This window comes from Lolium rigidum, chromosome 6 (assembly GCF_022539505.1).
Source record: "Lolium rigidum isolate FL_2022 chromosome 6, APGP_CSIRO_Lrig_0.1, whole genome shotgun sequence".
Taxonomy (NCBI): Eukaryota; Viridiplantae; Streptophyta; class Magnoliopsida; order Poales; family Poaceae; genus Lolium; species Lolium rigidum.
In genome coordinates this window covers 247600620-247625655 of record NC_061513.1, presented here as the reverse complement: position 1 = coordinate 247625655, position 25036 = coordinate 247600620, and the positions used below count along the sequence as shown (strand labels likewise).

The 25036-nt window shown below is 46.0% G+C and overlaps 3 protein-coding genes across 3 annotated transcripts in view; 1 reads left to right on the top strand and 2 right to left on the bottom strand.

Moving 5' to 3' along the window:
• The window catches only part of LOC124666442 (GDSL esterase/lipase At5g45910-like), a gene marked incomplete in the record, with an annotated part of 35779 nt that extends 11810 nt beyond the window's left edge, over positions 1–23969 (top strand). The window contains 5 exon segments of the mRNA XM_047203780.1: positions 22169–22485; positions 22556–22780; positions 22875–23023; positions 23110–23386; positions 23486–23969. Coding sequence (XP_047059736.1) covers positions 22212–22485; positions 22556–22780; positions 22875–23023; positions 23110–23386; positions 23486–23721 — 1161 coding nt within the window.
• LOC124666443 (GDSL esterase/lipase At5g45910-like) lies at positions 1477–3296 on the bottom strand. Its single transcript, XM_047203781.1, has 5 exons — positions 3008–3296; positions 2701–2919; positions 2438–2580; positions 2066–2345; positions 1477–1984 (listed from the first exon to the last, which is right to left on the bottom strand). The coding sequence occupies exons 1-5, from the start codon at positions 3273–3275 to the stop codon at positions 1788–1790; spliced, it is 1107 nt and encodes a 368-aa protein (XP_047059737.1). The 5' UTR covers positions 3276–3296; the 3' UTR covers positions 1477–1787.
• LOC124663919 (GDSL esterase/lipase At5g45910-like) lies at positions 7830–8824 on the bottom strand. The gene is made up of 3 exons (XM_047201551.1): positions 8660–8824; positions 8289–8565; positions 7830–8127 (listed from the first exon to the last, which is right to left on the bottom strand). Exons 1-3 carry the CDS (start codon positions 8822–8824, stop codon positions 7916–7918), a joined length of 654 nt encoding a protein of 217 aa, XP_047057507.1. The 3' UTR covers positions 7830–7915.
• Positions 23970–25036: the final 1067 nt, after the last annotated feature.

Sequence of the window (25036 nt, the reverse complement as noted above, 5' to 3'; positions counted from 1 at the left end):
GCTGCTGCCTTCACGCTGGACGACGTGAATTTGAGAGAAAAAGATGGCACGACGGTTGGTCAGAGAATTTGGTGGAAAAAAGAGGAAACACACATAATACACAAGGCTGTCATCTAATCCTGATCCATCTCATGAGTCTGTCTTATATATTATATATTTTGCTATCATTCCTCCTTCTTCAGCAATCGTCTTATAAACTCTCTAATTTTAATTTATTCTGCCATATTGATAGAAAAGTTCCTTTCTGTTTTCTATTTTGAGTAAATTCCATTTTTTACCCTCTTGTTTGAGTTTTGTGACACATATTACCCCATTTAACATTCTTTCATCCGTATTACCCCATTAAGTGAATTTGTTTTCAGTTTTTACCCCTTATAAAAATTAGAGAGCAATCTGCTAGGTGGGACTGACGTACAAATGGTGTGCGACGTTGCTTTTCTTCTCCTGGCGTTTTCTCCATTCCGGAATTGATCTGATAGATGATGTTTCCCGTTTTTCTACTCACATGCATCAGGCGCACATATGCATTTCTTCAACGGAGCAATCGATATTCGATGACAGTAGGTACGACTCGTCGAGGTGATCGCTAGCTATTTCATAGTATCGGAGGCAGCAATCACATCGTACTAACTTGAGTGGCGCGTTTGGCCGATGGAAGCCACATGTATAAAGTTGCTGGCTCAATTGAAATCTGGTAGCTAGTATGCAATGCACGAGAGACGATCGGAATTGATTGACTACACACGTGTAACATGAGTACTTCTTATTTTGTGTTTCTTGCTATGTATCAAAATTATGATGTGACACGTGATATAACATACGGAAAAGCAGAGGCACAATACTATTTGATGGAATCTAGTTCAACTCAGACATATGCAAACTGACACATCCACACATAGTTGATGTCGTGATTATTTGCCACAACATGAAGGTTATGAACATATTGTTGTGTTCAAGTTTTTCTAGGTGCAGGAACAAACTCAATGAAAGGTGCCAACTGGAACGCACATTTGTAAAATCTTAGGGAGGGTAAAATCTGGCAAAGGTTTCGTTAAATGGGGTAAAACGGATGAAAAATTATTAAATGGGGTGATTAGTGTCAAAAATATTAAACTTGGGGGTAAAAATTGGAATTTACTCTTCTATTTTTAAGTAAACATATTTTGCTTCTCCGCAGCAACGCACGGGCATTGTCCTAGTTTCTAACTAAAATCCGTCTCTCAATGTTATAATTGGCATAAATGATTTATTCACTGTTGTATTTTGTTCAGACTAATGTTGGAGCTTCCATTTCACTAGTGTCAGCCTCTGAGTGCTTTTGGGTTCGGTAAGTCCTTTGTAGGAGTATTTCAGACTATAGATTCATATGATCATCAGATCAACCATGAGTTCAATCAGCTTCCGTTGTTTTCTTCGTGTAATCGAAGAGTTATATTTTCCTGTCTCTGCACCATGGAGAAGAAATCGAATATATACTAGAAAAGAGAATCTCATGAGTCATGGCCTCTGCACCATCTATGCACACATTCCTTACAGTTGTTACAAAAACCAAAAAGGCTTCACCCAAACCGGCCAAACAGCAGTTTATACATGATAAAAAAAGGTAAACGGTAATAACGAGGGGATAAAAGGACGAAGTGATGTCAAAGCGTCCTCAGATTTCACACAGTTGATGGCAAAACCTTCCCAAGAGATGAGCATGCCTGAAGAAGTAGCTCTGGCCTCACTGGATGCTGCAGTCCGGTCTTGATCGAAGCGTAGTCTGGCCGATCAGCTTCACCATCTTACTAACTGCTCTCTGCTGCAGGGGAGTCCATGCTGCGCAGCCAGAGGTCGGCGATGTAGCGGTAAACCGACTCCGTCAGGTGGACGTCGTCCCAGAACAGGCGGGCAGACGGTTTCTCGCATACATTTGCACCATCATCGCCGCAAATAAGCGTCCCAGGCCCGCCGCAACACTGGGTAAGAACGTCCTCTTCGAGCCCTGCAGGATTTGCACCGTCAACCTTTACCAATTACTATCATCATCTGAACATGCGAAAACATTCAGTGGTAAGGTGCTTACCAAACTTGGCAGGCGACTCCACCCTCTCGATCATGGGGCCGAAGAGGTCGCCGTAGACGATCGTGACGCCGGGGTACCTGTCCCGGAGCTTCTCCAGGGCCTCCTGCAGCAGCAGGTTGTGCTGCATCCCTAACTTGTTGTAAACATTCAGGCAGCCGGTGGTGGAGTTGTACTCTGCCGGGTCGTCTTTGGCGAAGTAGTGGAGAATCTGCGGTATGCATCCTGACGGGACCGTCCCGGGAACGAGGACACTTTTCGCCCCGTGCGTGATGATCAGCCTCTGTTACCGTTGCCACAGCTAGATCAATACTCAATATCTCTATTTTTTAAGGCTGGAACGCAATGCAGGTTGGTAATCACTTGATGAGGTACCTCGATGGCCATGGAGATTGCACTGATCACATCTGGAACGAGGGACGTGATCTCGTCCATGCTCTTCCCGAATGAGAAGTGGTAGTCGTTGACCCCGAATTCCCCCAAGATGAAGAGCGATCTGCCGAAGAATCTCTCACACCCTGCGATGCCATCATGCAATTGTTATTTTTGTCACTCTGCAGGTAGAGACAGGCTAGCTGAATGCACGCATTAGCATGTGGAGGTCTGGCCGTCGGACTTGAGAGTTTAGAATTAAGAACCTCGGCTTGTGCGGCAGAGCGAAGGCTTGAGCAACTCGAACCACTCCAGCTGCACGCCCAGGCTGGTGTTGAGAGGGAACTGGTTGCCGGGATTGGACCCGTCGTGGAAGCGAGCTGCGTCGAGAGCGGTGGCGGCGCCAACGGCGAAGTTGGCGCCTCGGCGGAAGCTCCCATTGTGCGCCAGCGAAGGCGGAACCAGCGGCAGGCCTAGGCGCTGAGCTGCGACCATAGGAAAAAAGAAAGACAGTGACCACCCAGCGTTTACTTGTAACTTGTAAGAATAATTATGTGAAAAGTGAGTGTTCACCAATGAAGTCGATGATGAGGCGGCCGTTGGAGCAGCGGCCGGTGGGTCGTCCGAAGAACTTGGAGCCGTAGGGAAGGCGTGTGACGGGGTCGAACACGCCGTTGTCGGCAAAGACGACCGGGTTGTTGCCGGTGTCGGTGTAAGAATTGCCGAAACTGAAGATGGACTCGTACCGCCGACGTAACGAGAGCGCCCGGGAGGCGTGGCCTGGCCATCCCAGGTTCGCGAGGAGGAGCAGGAGCCATACGGTGCATAGCAGCTTGCTCATCTTGGTATGCGCCTAGCTCGCAGCGGCTCACGAGATCTATCTAGGGAGCGCGCAGCTGCAGTGTATATATAGTACAGAGTGCTACGTTCGTTTTAGAATTCGAGGTCGCGCCACGGCCACGATATGGAATAGCTACTCACTCAATATAGAATCTAGAAAAAAATCAATGATGAATACAATCATATTAGAGCATCTTCACTCGCGTCTCCCATAGTGCCCACGATATCATTTTTGAGGGCTGGAATCGAAAGTAGGCTTACACCAACGCGTCTCAAAAAGTGCCGGATAGAAGCGCCAGCAACCCGTGGTGAAGGGCGCGAATTAGGCGCGCCGGCGTCTCGCGCCACGAAATTTTTTGGGTGTGGGAGCCACCTGTCAGCCACACCTCCCAAAAATATACATCATTTCCACCAAAACCACTCCCCCTGTGCCGCTTATTTCTCCCGCTCGTCGCTCCATTTCCCATCCAGGTTTCTACCCGAAAAACCCTCGCCGCCGCCATGCCGCCGAAGAGAAAGGCTCTGGCGAAGGCAACGAAGGCGGAGACAAAGGTGTCGCCGAAGCCGCGCACCGTGGCGCCGAAGAAGAAGATGGCGAACATGTCGCAGGAGGCGTGGGAGGAGGAGAAACTCCGCGTGCCCATGGCGATGGCCGACCACAGAAGACGCCGCCTCGCCGCTCTCAAAGCCGCGTAAGCGGCGTCCGCTGTCGAAGTCTGCCTCAGCTTGGGCGGCGGCCATCCCGAAGGGAGCCAGCAGCCTGTCGGCCGCAACTTTGGCGATGGGTTCTCGAGCTCACCCTCGTCGACGGGGTACTACGCGGAGGGGCCGTCGCTCTCGCAGATGCGTCTGTCGATGAACGGCCGCGCCGACAGCGACATGACTTTCGACCCCAACACGCCGTTCTCGCCGGAGTTGGTGCCGAGGGGTAGTGGTTCCTTTCGCTTGGGCGTGGACCTCAACTCGTCTCCTGACATGCGCGCCCGGGAAGCACCGACGGTCACGTGATAGACGGCACCAGCCTCCCCCGCCACCTCTTCGCCATCGAGAGCAGGAGCGCCCACCAGGTGTTCGGTAGCGCGTCTGACGTGTCCATGGGCGACGACGAGGTGAGTTTCCTTTCTTTTTTATGTGTTATGTGCATCGTAGACACCGCCGACGACTGAAAGTAGGTAACTTGTTGCGTAGATTGCCGCCGGGAAGAGATCCTCACCGGCTTCATACGCCATGGCCACGCCTACGAACCCCCTATCGACGAGTATGAAGAAGAGGCCGAGAGGACGAATGTGAGGAGGGCGAGGTCCATGAGGAGCTGATCGACGCTGACACCGGGCGTGACCACGAAGACAATGACGAACAGGCGGACCAGCGGCACTTGTGGTCCTAGGTGGAGGTCTTTGAAGGATGAATGTCTCATCGACGCATGGAAGCAAGTGAGATTTTTTCCCATCACCGGCGCCAATCAATCCTTCGGCAAGTACTACAAACACATCCTTGATTCATTCAACGAGAAAAAGAACTATGGTTATTACGCCACCATCAACATGATCCGGAATGAGGGCGCCCTCTTCCTCCATTGGAATATCATCAAGGCGGCGTGTAGCAAGTTCCATGGCTACTATGAGAAGATTAAGGGCTGAAAGGAGAGCGGCAAGACGGTGGTGGATTGAGTATGATCTATGTCCATTTGGTGATGTATGTTTCATAATGCATCATAGTGTATCTATTTGATGATGTCCATCTTATTCTATATCTTGTTAGATGCTCGACGCCCTCAAGGTGTACAAGAACCAAAACGAGGACAAAGATTTCCTTCATGCATTGCTTAACAAACTACAAGGTTGCATAAAATGGGATGCCATCCGCCACACTCTCAACAAGGAGGGCGTCGGGGAAGATGGGTCGGTCGATCCAGCCGGCGCCTCCACCGGGCGGCCCATTGGCAACAAGAAGGCCAAGGCCGAGAGGAATGCGACGCTGACATTGGTCGCCATGGACGCCTCCCTCAAGAAGATGATATCCTCCTTCTCAATGGAGAACAAGGAAGTGGCGGATAGGGCCGCCGTCTTGTGGAAGGCAATACTAGAGAAGCAAGATATGAAGATTGAGTTGGAGAGGGAGAAGGTGGAGGTGGCGAAGATGGAAGCTCACGCCTCCATGATGAAGGCCACCAACGAAGCGACGCAACTTTCATTGGCCAAAATGTCTCAAGAATCCAAGATCTTGATGGCCGAGATGGACCCATTGGCGAGGGCGTGGCACGAGATGTACCGCGAGCGCATCGGCCAAGAGGTGCTGGCGGCGCGAGCTGCGTCAGCATCCATGACTCCCCCGACACCCTCGACTTTCATGACTCCGTCGGCACCGTCAACTTTCATGCTCCCCTCCCCCTCCCCCCGCACCGTCGACGTTCATGCCTCCCCCGGTGACCGTGGATCCGGTTGCAGCGATGGAGCTGCCGCGGGGGCTCGCGGCGATGAGGACGTCGTCGAGGTTGAGGCGCCCATGACCCCGTTCATCTGATCATTTGGCCTGGAAGCTGAAGTTGTTGTTTGTAGCCGGACTAGAGGGCAATTCGGTGGCCGTATGTTGGCCCAAACTTCATATTCGAAAATCTATTTGACTTTGGTGGCCGTGTGTTGGCTCTAATTTTATATTTGAAACCTATTCGAACTTCTATGCTTTTGTTTGAATTTTAATTCAAATCATCTATGGGGGCTATCGTATGAGGAGTACCGGTATGGAAACAACTTCCCCAAATGAAGGATGTTGTGCCAGCGCCTTCCATACGATAATATGACCGGTGGAGATGCTCTTAGTTGCCCGCCATCAAACGCATCTGCCACAACAGGAACTCTGGGTGCATCGCTATTCGATTTATTGAAGTTATGACATTTTAGGCCCATGAACATGCCTACATCAGGTCGGTTGGGCAACAGAAACTCTCGTTTTCTCTTGTTAATTGGTTGGATAGATACGGCTCGCCTACCAGTTGCAGGTGCAGCGCGAGACATGCGGTAACTTCACCATGTGGAATGTTCCCTACCGGAGATTCAAGCTTTGCAGAGTGTGCAAAATACTCGGAAAAGACAGACCGAAACTTGGTAAAGTCCTTGCCGAGTGCCTCAGTGCCTCAGTGCTTTTGGAACTCGGCAAAGAAGGAAGACACTGTTGATCGTAGTTTGCTTCAGCGAAGCTTTTCCATACAAGTGTGGTTCAGTTTTCTTTTGAACCTCATCCCGCCAGCAAAGCTATCACGAAGAGTTGGACTCAGTGGTGAATCTAGTTTGCTGGAGTCTCTTGAAGCAGTGAAAATGCCCGTGTGTTCGTTTCGTGCCTGCATTCAGCATCTTAGGGAAATTCCAGCTTTTGAAGACTCCTAGATCGAGGAAGAGAGTGGGTGGGTTTGACAGAGTTATGAGTAGTTAAAATTGGTGTCTTTTACAGTGTTCAAGGAATTTGGTTTCACTCTTATTGTACAGAGTAAGCCTTTTGTAATCGGAAAACCAAATCTGATCCCGGGTTGTATAAAACATATTTCTAAATCGTAAAAAATTTAGAAATTTTTTTTAGCATGTAGAGGGACATGTTCTGTGTGCACGTAAATTTTCACATAAAACCAACATTTTTTGTACCCAGTGTAAAAAGACAAATAATGCCTCGAAAAATAGACTATTTTAGGACCTAAAATTTGTCTTTTTTGCACAAGGCATGAATATCAGTTTTTCCTCAAACAACTTTGTAAACATGTAACATGTCAAGGTATGCACAAGGAATTTTTATTTGTATTTTTCTAACATTTTTAAATATATTTAATATGCGTTTCAAATAAAGGGTGCATATGCACCCAGGTGTAGAAACACCCTGTTTGTAATTCAATTTGCTACCTTCTATAAAATACGGTGTGCCATTGGCATAGCCTAAAAAAGGGATTCTGAGTTTATTTGTGGTTGGTATTCTTTGGATTCTCTAAATTGCATTTCTTTCTTATTTTTTGAGATTATGCACGGCAATTCACTATCCTAATAGACTTGAGGTATTCTGCAGTTTTAAGCAGACACCTTGGAAAAATGGTTTGCTTATTCATGTCCTAACTATTCAGAACTAAAAATATTTAGATATTTATCTTGAATTGAACAAAAGATATCCGGTGAATGGATTCTAGTGGATTTATTTACTGCACCGCAGACTGCAATGTTTGCACAAACTTGGCTATCCTGCTGTTTGAAGCATTGCCTCCCATGGTTTGCCCAAGTAATGAAAAAAATCTTGTTTGCGAATATAAGGATCACAATTAGCCATGTGTGGAAGATATGTATCAGTACGGTTCTAGATTCTTAGTATTTGTTAACGACATGTCAGACTGAACTATACGGATCCATTTGTGGCTCAGATTAGATCAGATCATCATTTTCACAATGTAACTCCAAAACGAACATTGTGTAATTTCTAGCATAAACCAATGTGCCAATGTTACAGCTAGCATAAAGAAGTTTATCCGCTAGTTTGTCTTTGAGCTTCGATTCTTCTGTTTCATTTTGTAGTGTGAGCCTCCGGCGGCATTCCTCGGTTCCTTGACGTAGTGTTGCAGACAGTCCAGGCTCCACATAGCCATCAATCCATGAATCCGAGCAGCTTCTGTCATCTTACTGACTGATAGCTGCTTTCTCTTGTAGGGGAGCCTATGCTGACCAGCCAGTCATCGGCGATGTAGCGGTAAGCCGCCTCCGTCAAGTGAACGCCATCCCAGAACAGACGAGCAGACGGTTTCTCGCATAGGTACGAACCTTCGTCGCCACAGAAAAGTGTCCCTGGGCCTCCGCAACAGATGGTAAGAACATCTTCTTCGAACCCTGCAGAATGATAACGATCAATCTTAACCACTAAATTTTGCAAAGAGCAGTAGTAGCTTATTCCAGGAGAAACCCCGCATAGTGACATAATAAACCCTGCGGAATGACAACACAGAACCACATCTTGTTCAGACCCTGCAGAAATGATAGCATATGCTTACCAAACTTGCGAGGCGACTCGACCATCTCCATGATGGGGCCATAGAGGTCAGCGTAGACGATCGTGGTGTTCGGGTGCCTGCCCCGGAGCTTGTCTAGGGCCTCCTGTAGCAGCAAGTTATGGTGCATCCCTAATTTGTTGTAATCTTCCAGGCAACCGGTGGTGGAGTTGTATGCCGTTGGGTCCTTGTCGGCAAACATGGCGAGAATTGGCGGCACGCATCCTGAGGGGATCGTTCCGGGAACCACGAAGCTCGTCGCCCCGTGCTTGATCAGCCTCTGTTGCCATTTGCCATAGCTAGATCAATACGTACCACTCGAGCCTCTGTTTCTCATTATGCAATGCAGTATACATGGTTGACTGGTGGAGTACCTCGATGGCCGTGGAGATGGTACCGATGACATCCGGAACAAAGGCCATGACCTCTTGCACGCTCTTGGCGAGGAACGAGAAGTGGTAGTCGTTGACCCCGAATTCGCCCACGAAGAAGAGGGATCTGCCGAAGAACTCCTTGCACTCTGCAGAGCAGATGTACATTACTTTCTTGAATTCTACTACACGTTGTAGGTACAGGGGAGGCTAGCTGAATACACGGATTTTCGTCCGTAGGTTTGACTGAGATTTTGAGAATTAATTAACAACCTTTGGTAGTGCGGCAGAGCGACGGCTTGAGCGATTCGAACCACTCACTCCAGCTGCACGCCCAGCTGGCTGGCTGGTTCGCGGCGAGAAGGAGCAGGAGGGGCGGAGACAAGGATGGACACGCTCCGCTCGCAGGGATTCACACGTGCCACGCCGACGCGGAGTGGGCAGCGCTTCACGTACTCCGCCGACTCCCGTACTTGACGAGCGGAACGCCGACGCGGAGAGGTGCGCGAGGGCGTGTAGAGGTCGAGCACCTGCAGCCGGGAGGACACGCTCCGGTAGCGCTTCGACTCTTGAGCGGTGACGCATCAATCAAAGAGACCCACGCGCGGCATCCAGGTTGGTGTCCGTCGGCATTAATTGGCCGTGCCCTTCCCAACCAAATGGATCGCCAACGGTTCGACTCTTGAGTGGTCACGTACGCAGCAATCAAAGGTTCCCGTCCGTTTGGAGCATTGCAAGTGTAGGCCTGGCCTCACTTCTTTTACTCTTGGAACATAAATTACTTGGTGGCTTTATTTAATGTTCCGATGAAAATTCTTTGAATGGTTCAATGTTGCCAACTTTCGTTGTAGATAGATCAGTAGCTCTCCTAGTCATGTCTTTGTTTTAAGTGCATGCTGCATTTAACTTCTTCTTTGTACTACTGATTCCAAGGGCTAATTCAACAACGAAAGGTGTAGATATGTGATATTTTTTCCTATGCTATTCTTGTGGAGTTGTTTCTATACTCACTGACTAGAGTTATTCTTAGAGACAATCTGTTGAAACCAATTCCTACTCGTTTTATGCCCGCAGTTGCAAAATGTATTAACTAGCTCAACAACTGGCAATTAGAACCTGATCATAATGTTTGCTATTTTTCTCTCTCTCGTCAGTTTGATTTCTAGATTTAGCATGGCAGGAGCTATCTTTATTAGCTAGTTAGAATTTTATTATGTTACAAAGTTCACTTATAATGCTTGATATTGATTATTTCTTGAGCAGCCGGAGGAGTAAATTGGTTGGACAGATCGGTGGAGATGTACCAGTAAGCCCGCAGGTCCAGCACCTGATGTTATCTGATTTGCATGTACCACCTGATGCTAGCCAGCTATGTGATGTGCATGTACTAATCTCAGTTAATTTTCTTGTAGCTAGCTAGCCACTGTACAAGTGTACAAGTGTCAGGGGCATACATCCATTGGAGCAGCTTGCATTAGAGCAAGGATAATAATGCAGCCCGTTGCTGGCTGTAAGTCCATGCCAGGTCACGTAAAAGCCAAGTTCGTATAGCAAGCTGGCTATTAGGAGTAGCTTTGATGAATATTTTAATATTTAAATGCTTTCTATTCTATGTTTGCATGCAAGACTCATCATGCTTGCATTCAATGCTTGCAGCCAGCTCTAGCGTATGCATCGGGCTGCATGCCGACTCCATCTTATCGATCTCTGTGCTAGCGCTGGCGACAGACGAAGCGCTCGCTTCATTCTCTTTCCTGCCTTCTCTTCCCTCCAACTATGATTTTGATGATGTGGATTTGCTTATAGCCTGCTGAGTAGGATCTATTATACTTGCTCTTACCACCTCAACTCGTTGTTGATGGCCAGGGATACAACATCTCGCTGCTTAGGATGGACAACTTGTGCAGGTTCTCTTCTTCCCGATGTACTGTATTATTACTCGACCATGGTCTAGTTATTGTTATGGGAATTGATATGCTGCCTAAGAATGAACTAAAATGTTACCGTTCAATTGACAACCAGTTGTTGTTGCCTTTTGAGATCTCACCACAGCAAAAGATTCACTCTCTGTGTGTGCACTTGTGTGTGTGTGTTTATCTGACTGATAATTTGATTTATAGTCTAAGTGGACATGGTTGACTTTGAGATTAGCGTTGCTTTTCATACCTTATTTTTTCTCAGATGAGAGTGAATAGATATACTAGTCTCTAGGCTTCAGTAATCATGGTTAAATACTTGCATATTATTGTAGTGCAGGACATGTGCCTGGTTAACTGCAAGGGGTCCATGTTCTGGCCCGTGTTAAACTTTTCTTTTTTGGGGATTTATTTACGCGTTTCTGTTTGGGGGATTTGTTCCAAACTACTCTATGCTTTGATAGTTGTATTTACTGGAGTACATGCCAACACTCCTTTTAGTTCCAATTGCTTTCTGTATTTCTGTTTCATATACTTCATGATACTACAGTGGAAATTGACAAATGGCAGCTGATCCACCAATATTGTATTTCCAACAGTTATTTGAGACTAGACTATGGATCTGCTACAACTAGCATGATTATTTAACCTCTGATAAAACAGGTGTCAACTATGTTAGTTGGCAGTTTTACTTAAGAGTTTGAACTTGATGGTCAAATTAACAAATCTTAGGCTGTCTTGGTGTCAGATAGAGGGTCAAGGAGATGAAGAAATTTCGAGAGGTACAATACTAGTCACCAATAAGTCACTCGTGATATAATGTTAAGAGCATCTTTTAGGTGCATAATGGCTCAGTGATGCCCTTTTATGTCTGGAATTATTTAAAAAAATCATACAATGGGTTTCTTAACCTTACTAATTCTGGAGCACTAATTGATATTCTAGATTATCTTATTCTTCAATTGGCAGCTAGACTTGTCTTCATAGGCCCAACCAAAATGTTACAAGTTTTGATTCTTTTTTGCCCGCGTTTTCAAGTTCAGTCTGCGACACATTATATTATATTTAGAGGCCATGACTGAACTGCAGTTTGAGAGCACTTGTGTGACTTTTAACATGTTCATATTCGGACTTCTCAGTCCACCAGAAACTCCACTATTCCCATCTCATGCAAGTTGCACCTAGCTAGCTTTTGTGACAAGATCTTCTTCTGGACCGACAGATGGGTCGCTGGTCAGAGCATCGCCAAGCTCGCGCCTGATATCTTTGCTGCTGTGAGACCCCACGCTGTCAAGCAAAGAATGGTCGCGCCTGCTCTGCTTGGAAACAGTTGGATCCGAGACTTTTCTGGCACCCTTTCTATCGCCGGGATCAACCAATTCCTGCACCTGGTTGAAATCGTCGAGGCACAGCAACTTGACCAAGATTTTGATGATATGATAACCTGGAGCCTCTCCCCTTCAGGTGACTACACATCCAAATCTTCTTACTCTGCACTCTTTGAAGGATCACCCAGGTCACCATATGTCCATATCTCACTCCAATTTTGAAATGTTGGGCCTCGCTCAAATGCAAAATCTTTGTATGGCTCGCCACCCTTGATCGGTGTTGGACTGCCCACCATAGAATGCGCCATGGCCTCGTCACGATGACACTTGTGTCTTCTGTGACCAGGAGTCTGTAACCATTGCCCATTTGTTCACTCAATGCTCATTTGCACAACAGATTTGGCATGACGTCCTTGGACAACTAAACCTACAAGGCTGCTTGCCAAGGACTGACAAGGAGTTCACCTCATGGTTTGAAACAGCAGCTTCCAATGCTCATCCTGCAGTTCAAAACAGAGCCAGATCAATCATTATCCTGACCCTATGGAGGCTAGGGAAAGCTCGCAATAATATAGTTTTCATAGAAGCTACCCCTAATCATCGAGAGCTTGTGTTCTCAATTCTTGAAGAGGCCAAACTTTGGTTACTTGCTGGTGTGAAGACTCTGTGCCAGTTGCCCTTACACACGTGGCCTCCTGATGCTTCCTAGCCTGGTTTTCTTCTTCTTTCTTGCCTTCTTTGCACCTTGTGCTTTCTTTTGGTAGCCTTGCTACATTCCTGTATACTCTCGTCTTCTCGATGGTTTTTCTTCTAATATACTAAGACACGCGCTTAGGCATGTGTTTGAGAAAAAACTATGACTCCTAGTAAGGTGCATCCTTCTGGCTTTGTACTGATATATTCCCGCGTTTTATGGTTGCCCATGCAACACAATCCAATAGTTGGTGCGCACAAGGCAGTTTGGATCCTCCCATTGTGGATTCAGTTTGTGTGTAGCTTGTGTGTAGCTGTGTTGGAGTGTTTTGTTTTTGTTCCATGAATTGGTCCTGTCGTCGAGATTTTTCTTATTTAATACCTAATAGACTACTAACATTTTAGGAAATGAACACTAGAAACCTCTTGCTGTTACAAGCTAGCATTGAGCAATCAACAAGCAGCAACAGCATTGCATGTACATGCAGAGTAGCAATACACATAACCATTTATAGGCATTATTACTAGTATCTTGCCATTTTTGATTGGCATGTCTCTTTTGCTAAATATACTCCGCGGTTTGCTTTCAGCCTAAGGCGGATGGTGGTAGAGCCCAAGGTGGCAGCATGTTCAAATTAATGATTGGTAATCCATGACGTAAGTAAAACATGTGGGAGAGTTGACATTCTGTGATTAAATCTTATTGATTCAAATTGACCAAGTGGTTTGCCCCTTTTCACATCTTGGTTACATCTTGATCTCCTATGCAAGCTTTGCTTTTTTTGACTTGCTCAATGCTAGTAGTACTTCATACATAGGCGTTCTTATCAAACACGCTGCTTCATCATACTACAGGTGTGGATCTGCCTCGGCTGTAGTGTGATTTATAGGTTGATTGCAGGAGTGTGTGTGGCCTAGAGCATCTCTGTAGACTGAAGGAAGTCTTTCTCCAGTATTGTGCTAGTTGCAGCGACAAAGCACTGTTTTCCAGGTACTTAATTGATTGGGCAAGACATGAATGATGCATTAATTTCCTTGGAACTAGTCTTTGTTCTCATTGTTTTGCCGTGCAATGTCTGTTTGGTGATGTGGAGCATTGGTGCAATTGCTCCATTTTTACTTTGTACTCCCCCGTTCACTAATACAAGATGTTTAAGCTTGTAGATTCATCTATTTTGGTATGTAGCTAGTCTGATTTTAGTGTGTAGATTCACTCACTATGGTATGCATCATTAAAATATCTAAAACTTCTTATATTTATCAATGAAGGGAGTATTTGCCTGGGACCTCTCTAGCTAGTTATGTACACAGACTGAACTAGCTTCATCTCTTGTTGCACCTACTTGTTTACTTCTACCATTGGTTTGACATCTCTATTTCTTTGAGAAGATTGGTCCAGAGATCCCGTCTCATTTGAGATACGTATAAAGTTAATGGTTGAATTGTCCCATGCAATTAATGTTGTTCCCTTTTGACGGATTGAATACATTGTTGTGAATTTGTATGATCATACCTTGTAGTATTTAGGCCTTTATAATCCTTTTGATGTATTCTTAGTTGATTATGGGATTATACTTGCTTTTCTAGATCATGTCATGCCTAGGATATTCTGTTTGACCCATCTACATGCCACTTCGTGACTTTTGGTTGCAAAGATAACTTCCTAGCTTCCGCTGATCATGTTGTTATTTGTTACTTTTGTTGGTCTCCAATCAATTTAAATTTAGTAGAACAGGCAAATAAAAGTTACACAATTCATATTTTTGTCCTAGTTGAAGTGGATGATGTTTATGTATTTGTCATGATGTACAAGGTTCACTATGGTTTTGCTGAATGGCATGAGCTGGACATAAACCGAGGTCTTGGACCTAGGATCTAGCATTTCCCTAGTAAATCTTGTTTGTGTGTGTGGCAATACTTTTCTTACCATAATATGAACTCATAAATAGCTGCCATTAGTTTTCCTGTTGTTTTGATTGTTTTTGCACTCTTTCATACTTGTAGGGTGTGGGTCTCCAATGCTGCTCCTCGAGGACCCACGGTGTGCCCTGTGTCTAAGCAGGTACACTTCCGCTCCAAATTCAAGCTTATGCCCTTGAAGTGGCTATTGTGTGGTAATGGCTCCATGAAGCTCGGCATTCTCATGGTAACGGGCTGAATCTCCTAATCCGTTGCGCTACTGTGAGATCAATGAATTATGATCGTGTGGTTGTGAATGACATTTGAGTTAGCATATTCTGTGTGGCACAGTGTGTTTTAATGTTCAATCTGGTTAGTACGATTCATCTGGGCGCTGCTAAATTTTTAGATGATGCATGTCAGCGGTCTCGTGGTTTATGTTTGTCTCCTCGCATGCTTGTATGACATGTAGGTTTGCACTCAACTTGGATATACTGTGTTAATTGTATTTATGCCAGCCAGTTCTGTTAGTAGCTTGGGATAGTTGTTGTTATTGGTCAGGCATGTCTTTTAGTGGTAGATATTTGTATTTTGTTTCAAATCTTCAGTCTAGGACATGTGAATATTGGTTCAATTTCTATGCCCCGCTATAAGAACTTGTGAAGATTGAGAGCACTTGGTAGGAAACTATTATTTGGAATTCTGAGATGGTCTGTTATGAATGGATATATATTGAGCTCCTTACTTTCTCCCAAATCTTAAGATCTAGTTTTCAATATTGTTGCAACATGTGATATTTTGCCATCTTATGACTTGTAACTCGCAAACCTGCTTGTAAATATTGTCTCATAATTCTATTAAATTGGTGCCATTCCATGGTCTTTCATGGTGTGGTTATAGTGAACATCATATTTCTGATTTGAGTATATAATTACTTTTCATGTATGCCTGATTATTCTATAATGACATATAGGACTGATTAGTCTAACTGGTGTTTAGATTTAATATTTTTTACGATCTGCAGAGTTTCTCATTGTTGTTTAAAATTTTCTTGCTGGCCAGGTGACCAAACCCAACAAGGAACAAGGGCAAGGATGCGTCGTGGTTGCTCCAATGAATGACGTCGTAGACTGTACATACGCGCATGCAGCTTATGATTTGTGGACCCAAACCAGATCAATTTGGGGGTTAAAACCTTGTTAGTTTTGCATTGTGGAAACAATATTATCCTCTGGTGAAATTGACTTGGAATTAGGAAAAGATGTTTCGTTTAGGTGTTGGAATCCAGAAGAGGTTTTGTTGTGGCATTGTGTGGTAGTAGATGAATTGTTTAGGCTGCATCTCCATCAAGTTAGGCGCCCTGGTTATCTCCCTGTCTATGTCCCTAAAAGTTTGGTTTGATGCAGAGTTCAGTTATATGTGTCCATTATATATGTTTTTGCCAAATGCCGATTTTCTTGTCCGAATTAGTAGTTTATTTCTGTTGGCAAGAGCTGCCTCAGTTGGGTGTGCCGAGAAGATCCAGCTGCTGGTTTACGTAGAGGAGCCAGCAAGCAAGAGTGGGGGTACAATGATCAACAAGGGACATGTCATGAAGAAAGCTCATCACTCGTAGCAACATATTGACCCGTGATTCTTGGCAGGCTGAGACTAAGGAGGTGGCTGGTAACAAGGGCTACATCGGTGATGGAGAGTACAGACGTTTCGGCCCGTCCCGTCGCTCCCCGCGGGCGACGGAAGGGCGATTCCAAACCCTAGCTCAAGCCGCCCCCCTCCTCCCCTCCCCCCGCCGCCGCCGTCGGCGCGAGCCGCCGGGCAAAGCCCGTGCGGTTGCCGGCGGCGGCGGATCCCTGGCTCCCGCGCGTGAGGTGGTGGCGCGGGGCTTCTCCACTCTGACGGCGGCGATCTAAAGCGGCGAACCGACGACTCCTCGCGCGGTGGGCCGGCGAGCCGCGGCGAGGCGGTTCCTCGTGGTGCAGGCGGCGGAGCTCGGCAAAGTTGCCATCTTCCTCGGACGGCGGCAGCGGCGGCGCGGCTTCTTCAGGCGGTGGGTGCTCAGGCGTAGAGGCGGCGGCCTCTGGTGGTGCGGCGGCGTCGACTATGGCGGCTAGTGGCGTCCGCGGATGCGCGCCGTCATCCTTGGTCGGGTGGGCGGCAAGGTGGCGGTGGACGGCGGTCGCGACGTGGTGGCTGCCCCGGCGACCATCCGTCAGAGCGGAAGGTCAGTCTTTCCCTCCCGCTGGTCCTCTTCCCTCCAGGTTTGGTAGTCGGATCCTGCTGGTTTCGGTGCCGATTGGGGGGTGGTGGTGTGAAATTGGGTCTGGGAGAAATCCCTGGTCGGCTGGTCTGACCACGGCAGTGGCGACGCCCATGGGCGCCGTGTTTCCCTCTTGAGGGGCTGTTGAGGTCTCGATTCTCCCCACCCCGGCCGTGTTCCGGGTGAAAACCAACAATCCTTTGGATTGGGCGACGACGACGCCATGGGCGCCGTTTCCTCCTTGGGGGCGTGGCTTGGGAACAGTTGGCCGGTTGAGGGTGCCTTTGGTGGGTGGAGGCTGGTTGCGGTGGTATCCGATCTTGGTGCCCTGCTCCTTCCTCATCAGCGATTACGGTCCCTGTTTACGTTCCCAGCGGTAGCTCCTTCGGTGTGTGGCAGCGCAACCTCGATGGTTTGTTAGCTTCGGCGAGGGGTCTCTACTCTGACCAGTTTGGTGTGTGGTCAGTATCGGCCATAGCTCAGGGCAGGCCCGAGCGAGCGGGAGTGCCATCTGTGCGGCTGCACAGGGCCTAAAATTTCTGGGGGCCCAAAATTTTGGATAGGCCTATAGAGTTATTATGTGTGGCAGCGAAAAAAATTTCGAACTGATTTGGTAAAAGCCTAAAAGGGCCCGACCTACTAACGCTTTCAGCCTTCCCAATTGTTCGGAGAGGGGTAGAGCGATGGACTGAAATTGAACGATAGCCTCCCTGGCTCCCTCAATGAAGCGACCAGTTCACTCCCTGCCGCCGCCTCTGTGAAGTTCTGCGATTTTACTCCAAATCTCAAATCGATCTTGTAGTTCAGTTACCAAGCCAATCAACAGGTGCGGCACTACGGCATCCCTCTTCCCTGCTTCTTTTCTTGTCTGATTTTTTTTTCTAGCAGGTGCCCCACGGCAGTACTAACCTGGTGTTCTTAAATCTCAATTCCCAAATTCGTTTAATTGTGTTGTATTTTTGTTCATCTCTTTAGCCACAATAGCACTTGAAATTTCAAAAAAAAATAGCACTTAAGAGTGAAGTGTTGGAAAAGATTGATTATGAGGATATTATTTAAGGTTTCATGTCGAAGAACCCCTGAAAAAATTGTGTTGTTCAAATAGGTATGCTTCTTGATATATCAAATTTCTATGTAAGACGTGTAAGCCTATGTATGTTATAATTGTTGAACAGATAAAATTTTCTAATGACACGAGCCCTATTTAGAGTTTTGCACACGGCCCTGGATATTGCCGGCTCGGCCCTGCTCAGGGGAGTGCATTTGGCGTCCGACGGTTCGGCGTCCTTCGAGCCAGGACGAGAGGGAAGGGTCCCTCTTCGGCGCTGGAAATGGTCGATGCTGCTTCCCCTCCCATCCTGTGCTGCAGACGATGGTCTTCCTCAAGGCAGCAGGCGGTTCCCTCGAACCTGGGCTGTTCTTTCCTTGGTGGCTTCGCGAGGAGGCTTCGACATCTACAAGCTGTGTTCTTGTGTGTATCTTGTGCTTTTGGTGTTCGTTGTTTGTAAGCTGGTTAGCATCTTGTATCAAACTCGGCCGTTTGTGGCTTTATTAATTTAAAGCTGGGCACTTGTGCCTTATGTTTAAAAAACATCGGTGATGGAGAAATTATACACGGGCTCCTAAACAGCGTTTGACATGCCATATGTGCTCCTGCTGGAGCCTCTCCACCGCCCGGACCACCAACAAGCCGAGTTCCTGCTCTAACCTACTCGGTCGCCTGTGCAAGAAGGTATTTTGTTGGGCAAAAATCTAGGAGGAAGGCCTTGCCCTTGAGCATGGACATCGAGACCGTTTCCGGCTTGGTCACATCATTTTCTAGCTACTGGAGATCTAGAATGCATATGGTATTGAGGTTTTAGACTGTGGAAACTCCATTTTTTTTAGTTTTCAACTCCTTTTAAACTTTTGCCAAGTCGACTCCCAGTTGTGCTCCATGAACTTTATTTTGTACATAATTTAAATGACATAGCAAATTAATATATTCTTTTGTCTTGGCTGTATTTGGTACAAAGTTGAACAACGTTTCAAATTAATTCTTGCTTGATGTCAGATGGCATGTGACATCAAGCAAGAATTAATTTGACAGATACCTTATCGAAGGATTGAAGCCAACGGAGCGTCATAGTAGTTGGCCTTTTTTTTATATCACTCTATGTATCTTTTCGTCGATGATTTGTGGACCTTTTAAACGGCTGTGTGCATCCTAGTTATGCAGAGGCTGAGTGTATTACTTAAAACCTTATAAGTAATAAAGCGCCCCTTATCGAAAAAAAAAAGATGGCATGTGACATTAAAGCCTTTGACTAGCTTAGTGCTTTTGCACTTCATTCCAATTTGATTATCCATTATTTTGCCGTGTGATTGGAATGTTCAAAATACTGCAAGGTTCCTGGCCACATTCCTGACAGATACCTTTGCGACAAATAACTTCACTAAGCAAGGTCTAGTGCTGTTGTATATACGTGGTTTTTTTCTTGGCTAATAGTAGACTTCGTGGCCACGTGATGGTTGAGCGATACCAGCGGGGTTTGCTGTGGAGAGTGTGGCTCGTGTCCCGCTTGCTCCAGGACGGACGTTAGGGGAATACGTCACCATGGAAAAGACTCGCCGGAAGTCGGGGTCGATGAAGTCGGTACCAACTACCAAGGCACCTCCAATAATCGTTGATGTCATCCGTGTATAGTGTTATACACAAAGGATAGTCTGTGACGGTCTGCCTGGTCTCCAAATTCAGTCTCAGCTAGATACGTGGAATTTATTTGCAGTCTCAGGTAGATGCACATAATTTATCTAGGTTTAGGGAAGTATACACACGCACACAAAGCGAAAGTAACAGGAGGTCCAGTTAATTAAGGCAAGATAGAAATTAGTACAAAGGAAAAAATTACTTCCTTATATATTCTACCGGATCGTCTTCTGCTGTGATAGGGGATGAACCAAGGAAAATAGGGAACGCTGACAATTAATTTGATTGCCTAGGATTTTGTCACCTAATTAAAGCAGGACGCCAAGATCGGAATAAGCCATTAACGTGGGATGTTTTATTTTCCACGGGACCACCAGAGGCCATGTCACCGATCCGCAGCAGTTTGCATCCGGGCGGTCCATCCTCACCATCTCCTAAGACACAACGAACACAGCAGATCACAGATCGAAACACCCCAAAATCTGCTCCCCAGGCTAGTCGTCTTCTTCCCGCTCTTCCTCTCAAAGCTCAAACCTTCCTTCGGCTATAAGTACAAGCCTGTTGTCACAGTCCGCGTGCGGGGAGCGTGTGTGACTTAGAAAAAACAATAGGCATTATAGAAATGAACGGAGGGAGTATATGATTACAAGTTATGATTCATTTTCATTAGAGATTTTCACAACTAGTAGTTTTAATATAATCTTATCGCTTTTCCTTCTCTTTGGTATGTGTGTGTAGGTGTTCTGAACGTTTATAAACAAAGCACAAGGAAAGGAGCCAAAGGGAGGTAACATGGAGTAGTTATAGCCACTAGGACTTAGACACTTCAAAGGTGGAAAGGAGTCAATTTTTACATCACAAATAATTAAGATACAAGACCATGGTGTTTTATCCCTCTTTCATATGAATCCAACGAGCCAAAGAATAACTCAATCCGAATTCGTATGGAGAAATGGCACCCAAGTAACTGCAGGACTCTAGCATAATTAACAACAAGAGGTACGGTAGTAACGAGTGTACCGGTGATCGTACGGACCTCCGTCGGAACCGTTTGAAAGACCAGGATGCCGCCTAGAGGGGGATGAATAGTGGGTTTCGAAAACTGCTATGTTGGGGGCTTAAACAAGTGTAGAATAAAAATAAGATTTTACTTGACAAGCACACAGCTTATAAACTAGGGTTTGCCTATGTGCACCAACAACCTATGCTAAGCAAGATAAACCCAGACGCTGAGCTGCGACCAGAGCAGTTGACCGCATGACGTCTATCTCGTGGTGGCAGATCGCGAGAGTTTGTTCAGGAAAGTGATAATTGAGGAAGCGTATACAATATGTTACCGATGAAGTCGATGATGAGGCGGCCATTGGAGTTGCGGCCGGTGGGGCGGCCGAAGAAGATGGAGCCGTAGGGAGCGAGCGTGACGGGGTCGGGGACGGCGTTCTGGGCGAAGACGACGGGGTTGTTGACGGTGTCGGCGAAGGAGTCGCCGAAGCTGAAGATGGAGTCGTAGCGCTGGGCGCGGAGGCCGGGCAGGGAGGAGGGGATGAGTGCCCGTGTCCATCCCAGGTTCGCGACGAGAAGGAGCAGGAGGGGCGAGACGGCGCGCAGCAGCTTGCTCATCTTGATGTGTGGCCGAGAGGGATCGCGATGTGTGGCAGATCAAACTTACCTCCATTTCAAGAAAACAAGAGGCATAAACTTAAAAGTCGATATTTTCTAAGTTCGATTAAGTTTAGAGAAAAAAATATGAACAACCACATTACCAGATCTATATCAGTGCATTTGCCATACTATGTACTCCCTCTGTTTTATCAACAAAAAAATTAAGATTTATCAAAAATTAGATGTATATAGATGTTATTTAGTGTTAAGATACATCAAAATTTAGATAAATTCCAGATAACTTTTATAAGACGAAAAGAGTACTAGTATTTTGTTAGTGTATTTATCAACTATGATAAATATTTATATTTGCGTGTATATCTTTGGTCAAACTTAGTATGCTTTGCCAAAATATTATATTAGCAAATTTCAGTTCCAAAATAACTTCTTAGATATTCGCAAGATGTGTAAACTCCTTACATTTCCTAGAATTTGCAAAAAAAATAAAAAATGCACGCATAGGAAAAAAAACGTAAATCCAACATGGATAGTGTCACAAAAAGATATGAATACAAAATTACACTATTTTACATAGCAATTTGTCTTTTTTTTATTTCTCTGTGTGTATATTTCGAATTTGATTCTAAAATTTATGACGATGTAAACACACATCTTGTGAACACCCACAAATTTGTTTTGAATTTTGTAAAGCTTATAAATTAAAATTTTAAGAGAACTTACGTATGCCACTCGTTTATGTATGCTTGCAAAAATTAAACACGCATAGCGGACGGTTTTCAGTAGGGTCACTCAGCTCGCACGCGAGCGCTTAATTCTACATGGCTTGTACCAGTATCAAATATTTTGCAAACTATCGGAGACTCTTCAAAGTTTGTAAATTGCTTGTGTATTTTACTGAAAGATCTGTATTATGTGCCACCATTTGTCTACTCATCGATCCTATCCAACCGTCCCACGAGCGGACGGCCATACAATTTCTTCAAAGACTTAGTAGGGTAATTTTCTAGTATTTCTGACAAACTTTGAAGAACTGAAGCTTCCCCGTGGGTCACGAAGATGAAGAAGCACCTATTGCAGTGTGCAAGTCGCGGATGCAAAGCCGTTCAGCATCAACAAGTGATGAACTGAAGCTTCCCCGTACATCACGAAGATGAAGCAGCACTTGTGGCAGTGTGCCGTCTTGCTCCTCTTCCTCCTCTTCGCACAGTCGGAGCCGGCCGTCCTCTCGGCCTCCCACTCCGTCGGTCACCGGCGGTACGGCTCCATCTTCAGCTTTGGTGACTCGTTCGCCGATACGGGCAACAAGCCAATCGCTTTCGCGGCTAACTCCGTCCCGGTCACCGTGATGCGGCGTCCCTACGGGGACACCTTCGGCCACCCCACCGGCCGCACCACCGACGGCCGCCTCATCCTGGACTTCCTCGGTACGTACATGCATATGTAGCTGGCCTGCCTCAGCTAGATCTGGCCATACAATGATGTGCTTGCTTGCAGCTGAGAACCTGGGGTTGCCGTTCGTGCCGCCCTCACTAGCGCACAACGGGAGCTTTCATCGAGGCGCCAACTTCGCCGTCGCCGGCGCCACGACCCTGGACGCTGATTTCTTCCACGACAGGAACATCCCGGGGGCTCCCAGCAAGTTCCCTCTCAACACCAGCTTAAACGTGCAGCTGGAGTGGTTCGAGAAGCTCAAGCCCTCCCTGTGTGGTTCCACACAAGGTTAGTTACCGCGATCGATCTCGCAAAGCTGATAAATAATTGAACACGCCAAATTCTTTTTCGCGTGATGGCGGATGCGTCAACCGTGATGCAGAGTGCAAGGAGTTCCTGGGCGGCAGATCCCTCTTCTTCGTGGGCGAGTTCGGGGTCAACGACTACCACCTGTCGTTGAAGAAATGGAGCGTAGAACAAGTCAGATCGCTCGTTCCCCTTGTCATCGAGACAATCTCCGCGGCAATCGAGGTAATCAATCAAGCGGTACTATGTTCATCTCATTAGTCATCAGCGCGCTACTGCATGCTTTACTCAGATGATTGCTTAATTAGCAGAGGCTGATCAAGCACGGGGCGACGAGTCTGGTGGTTCCCGGGGTGATCCCGTCGGGATGCTCGCCGCCGATCCTGACCATGTTCGCCGACGCCCGACCGCCCAAATACGACCCCAAGACTGGTTGCCTAAGAGCGCACAACGAGCTCGGGATCCACCACAACACGCTGCTACAAGACTCCCTGCGCAGGCTCCGGGCCAAGCACCCGGGCGTCACCATCGTCTACGCCGATTTCTTCAGCCCCGTCATGGAGATGATCGAGTCGCCTCACAAGTTTGGTGAGCTGCTTAAAGATTGCCGCGCCCGTTTAAATACCTTGTGTGGTGATGGGAATCTGATACTTAACAAGAAGGTGAATTTGATCGATGAAATGACAGGGTTCAGACAAGATGTTCTTCAAGTTTGCTGCGGGGGTCCCGGAAGATACAACTACAACGACAGCGTTTCTTGCGGTGATCCAGGTGCGACCGCGTGCGAGAGCCCGTCATCTTCTCTCTATTTCGACGGCGTTCACTTGACGGAGCCAGGTTACCGCTACGTCGCCGATGGCTGGTTGAACAGCATAAACTCGGCTGCTAGCGCCAATACAGGCTGGTGCAGGAGCGAGCTCTGATGCGCCTATCTTCAATATTAGTCGTGTCACTTGTGTTGTGTGAGTATTTCTTTTCCATTTCTTTTCCAGTGCATATTTTTCATGTCTCGTTTGTCTGTTCCACTTTTTGGCTGCATGCCACAACTTTATTTCTTATTTAGTCAAATGCAATAAGGAAGGAAAATGTAGAGAAATATGTATGCCTAAAGCACATTATTGCGCAGTGTGTACCAGTAAAAAGTAAAGTGTGGCATCGGAATTCAATTCGGCTCCCGGGTGCGTATGCTACCTCTACCAAAAAATCATATTTTGATGCCACGGGAGCCGAATTGAATTTCGATGCCACGGGATTAATGTATATGCTCCCTCTATTTTGAAAATCATATTTTGGCTCCCGTGAGCCGAATTGAATTTCGATGCCACGGGATTAATGTTTTGGAACATGGAAGCATATGCTCCCTCTATTTTGAAATGCATCTTACACTTATTTTGAGTTTTAAAAAGAGTTGAAACAAAAAATTCGCACGTCTATTTTCACGTGCTACGCGCTCACAAAGTCGTTTTATAAAAAATTGACTTTCATGTGATGTGTGTAAAAAAGACAAAATTTAGTGCTAAAAATAATGCTTTTCACAAGATAAATTTTCTCTTTTTCACATAGTCCATAAAAAATATTTCGAAGTGTGGAAAATTTTTGACAAATAATTCTACATGTACATCTCCGTAGTATATGTACGTTCCCCAGGTTTCACGAAAAACCAATATTTTTTATAGACTATGTGAAAAAGAGAAAATTTAACTTGTGGAAAGCACTATTTTTTAGTATTAAATTTTGTCATTTTTACACACGTCACATGACAAGTCGATTTTTTATAAAACGACTTTGTGAGCGCGTAGCACGTAAAAATAGACGTTCGAATTTTTTTCTTCAACTTTTTTAAAGCTCAAAATGAGTGTAAGATGCATTTCAAAATAGAGGGAGTGCTCCCATGTTTCAAAACATTAATCCCTGTATGGCAGACAGTCAATTTTTGCTCATACAACACTCTATACATAATTTTCATCATAGCTACTCCAGCTGCAAACCTTTTTAAACTCTCTACATAGACACAGATTTCATAGATGAATAACTTTTTGGTACTACTGTACTCAATAACCCTAAGAGCGGAAGAATTGACAAAAAAGCTCTTGTTCATTGCAATTACATGGACATACAGATACAAATCAAAGTCATGTCTCCTCGCAGCAATGTCTAAGCTATGCGTACATCTCAAACTGCATAACTCAATTAATAATGTACGAGCATCTATTGTGACATCCAGATTGTGAGAGATCT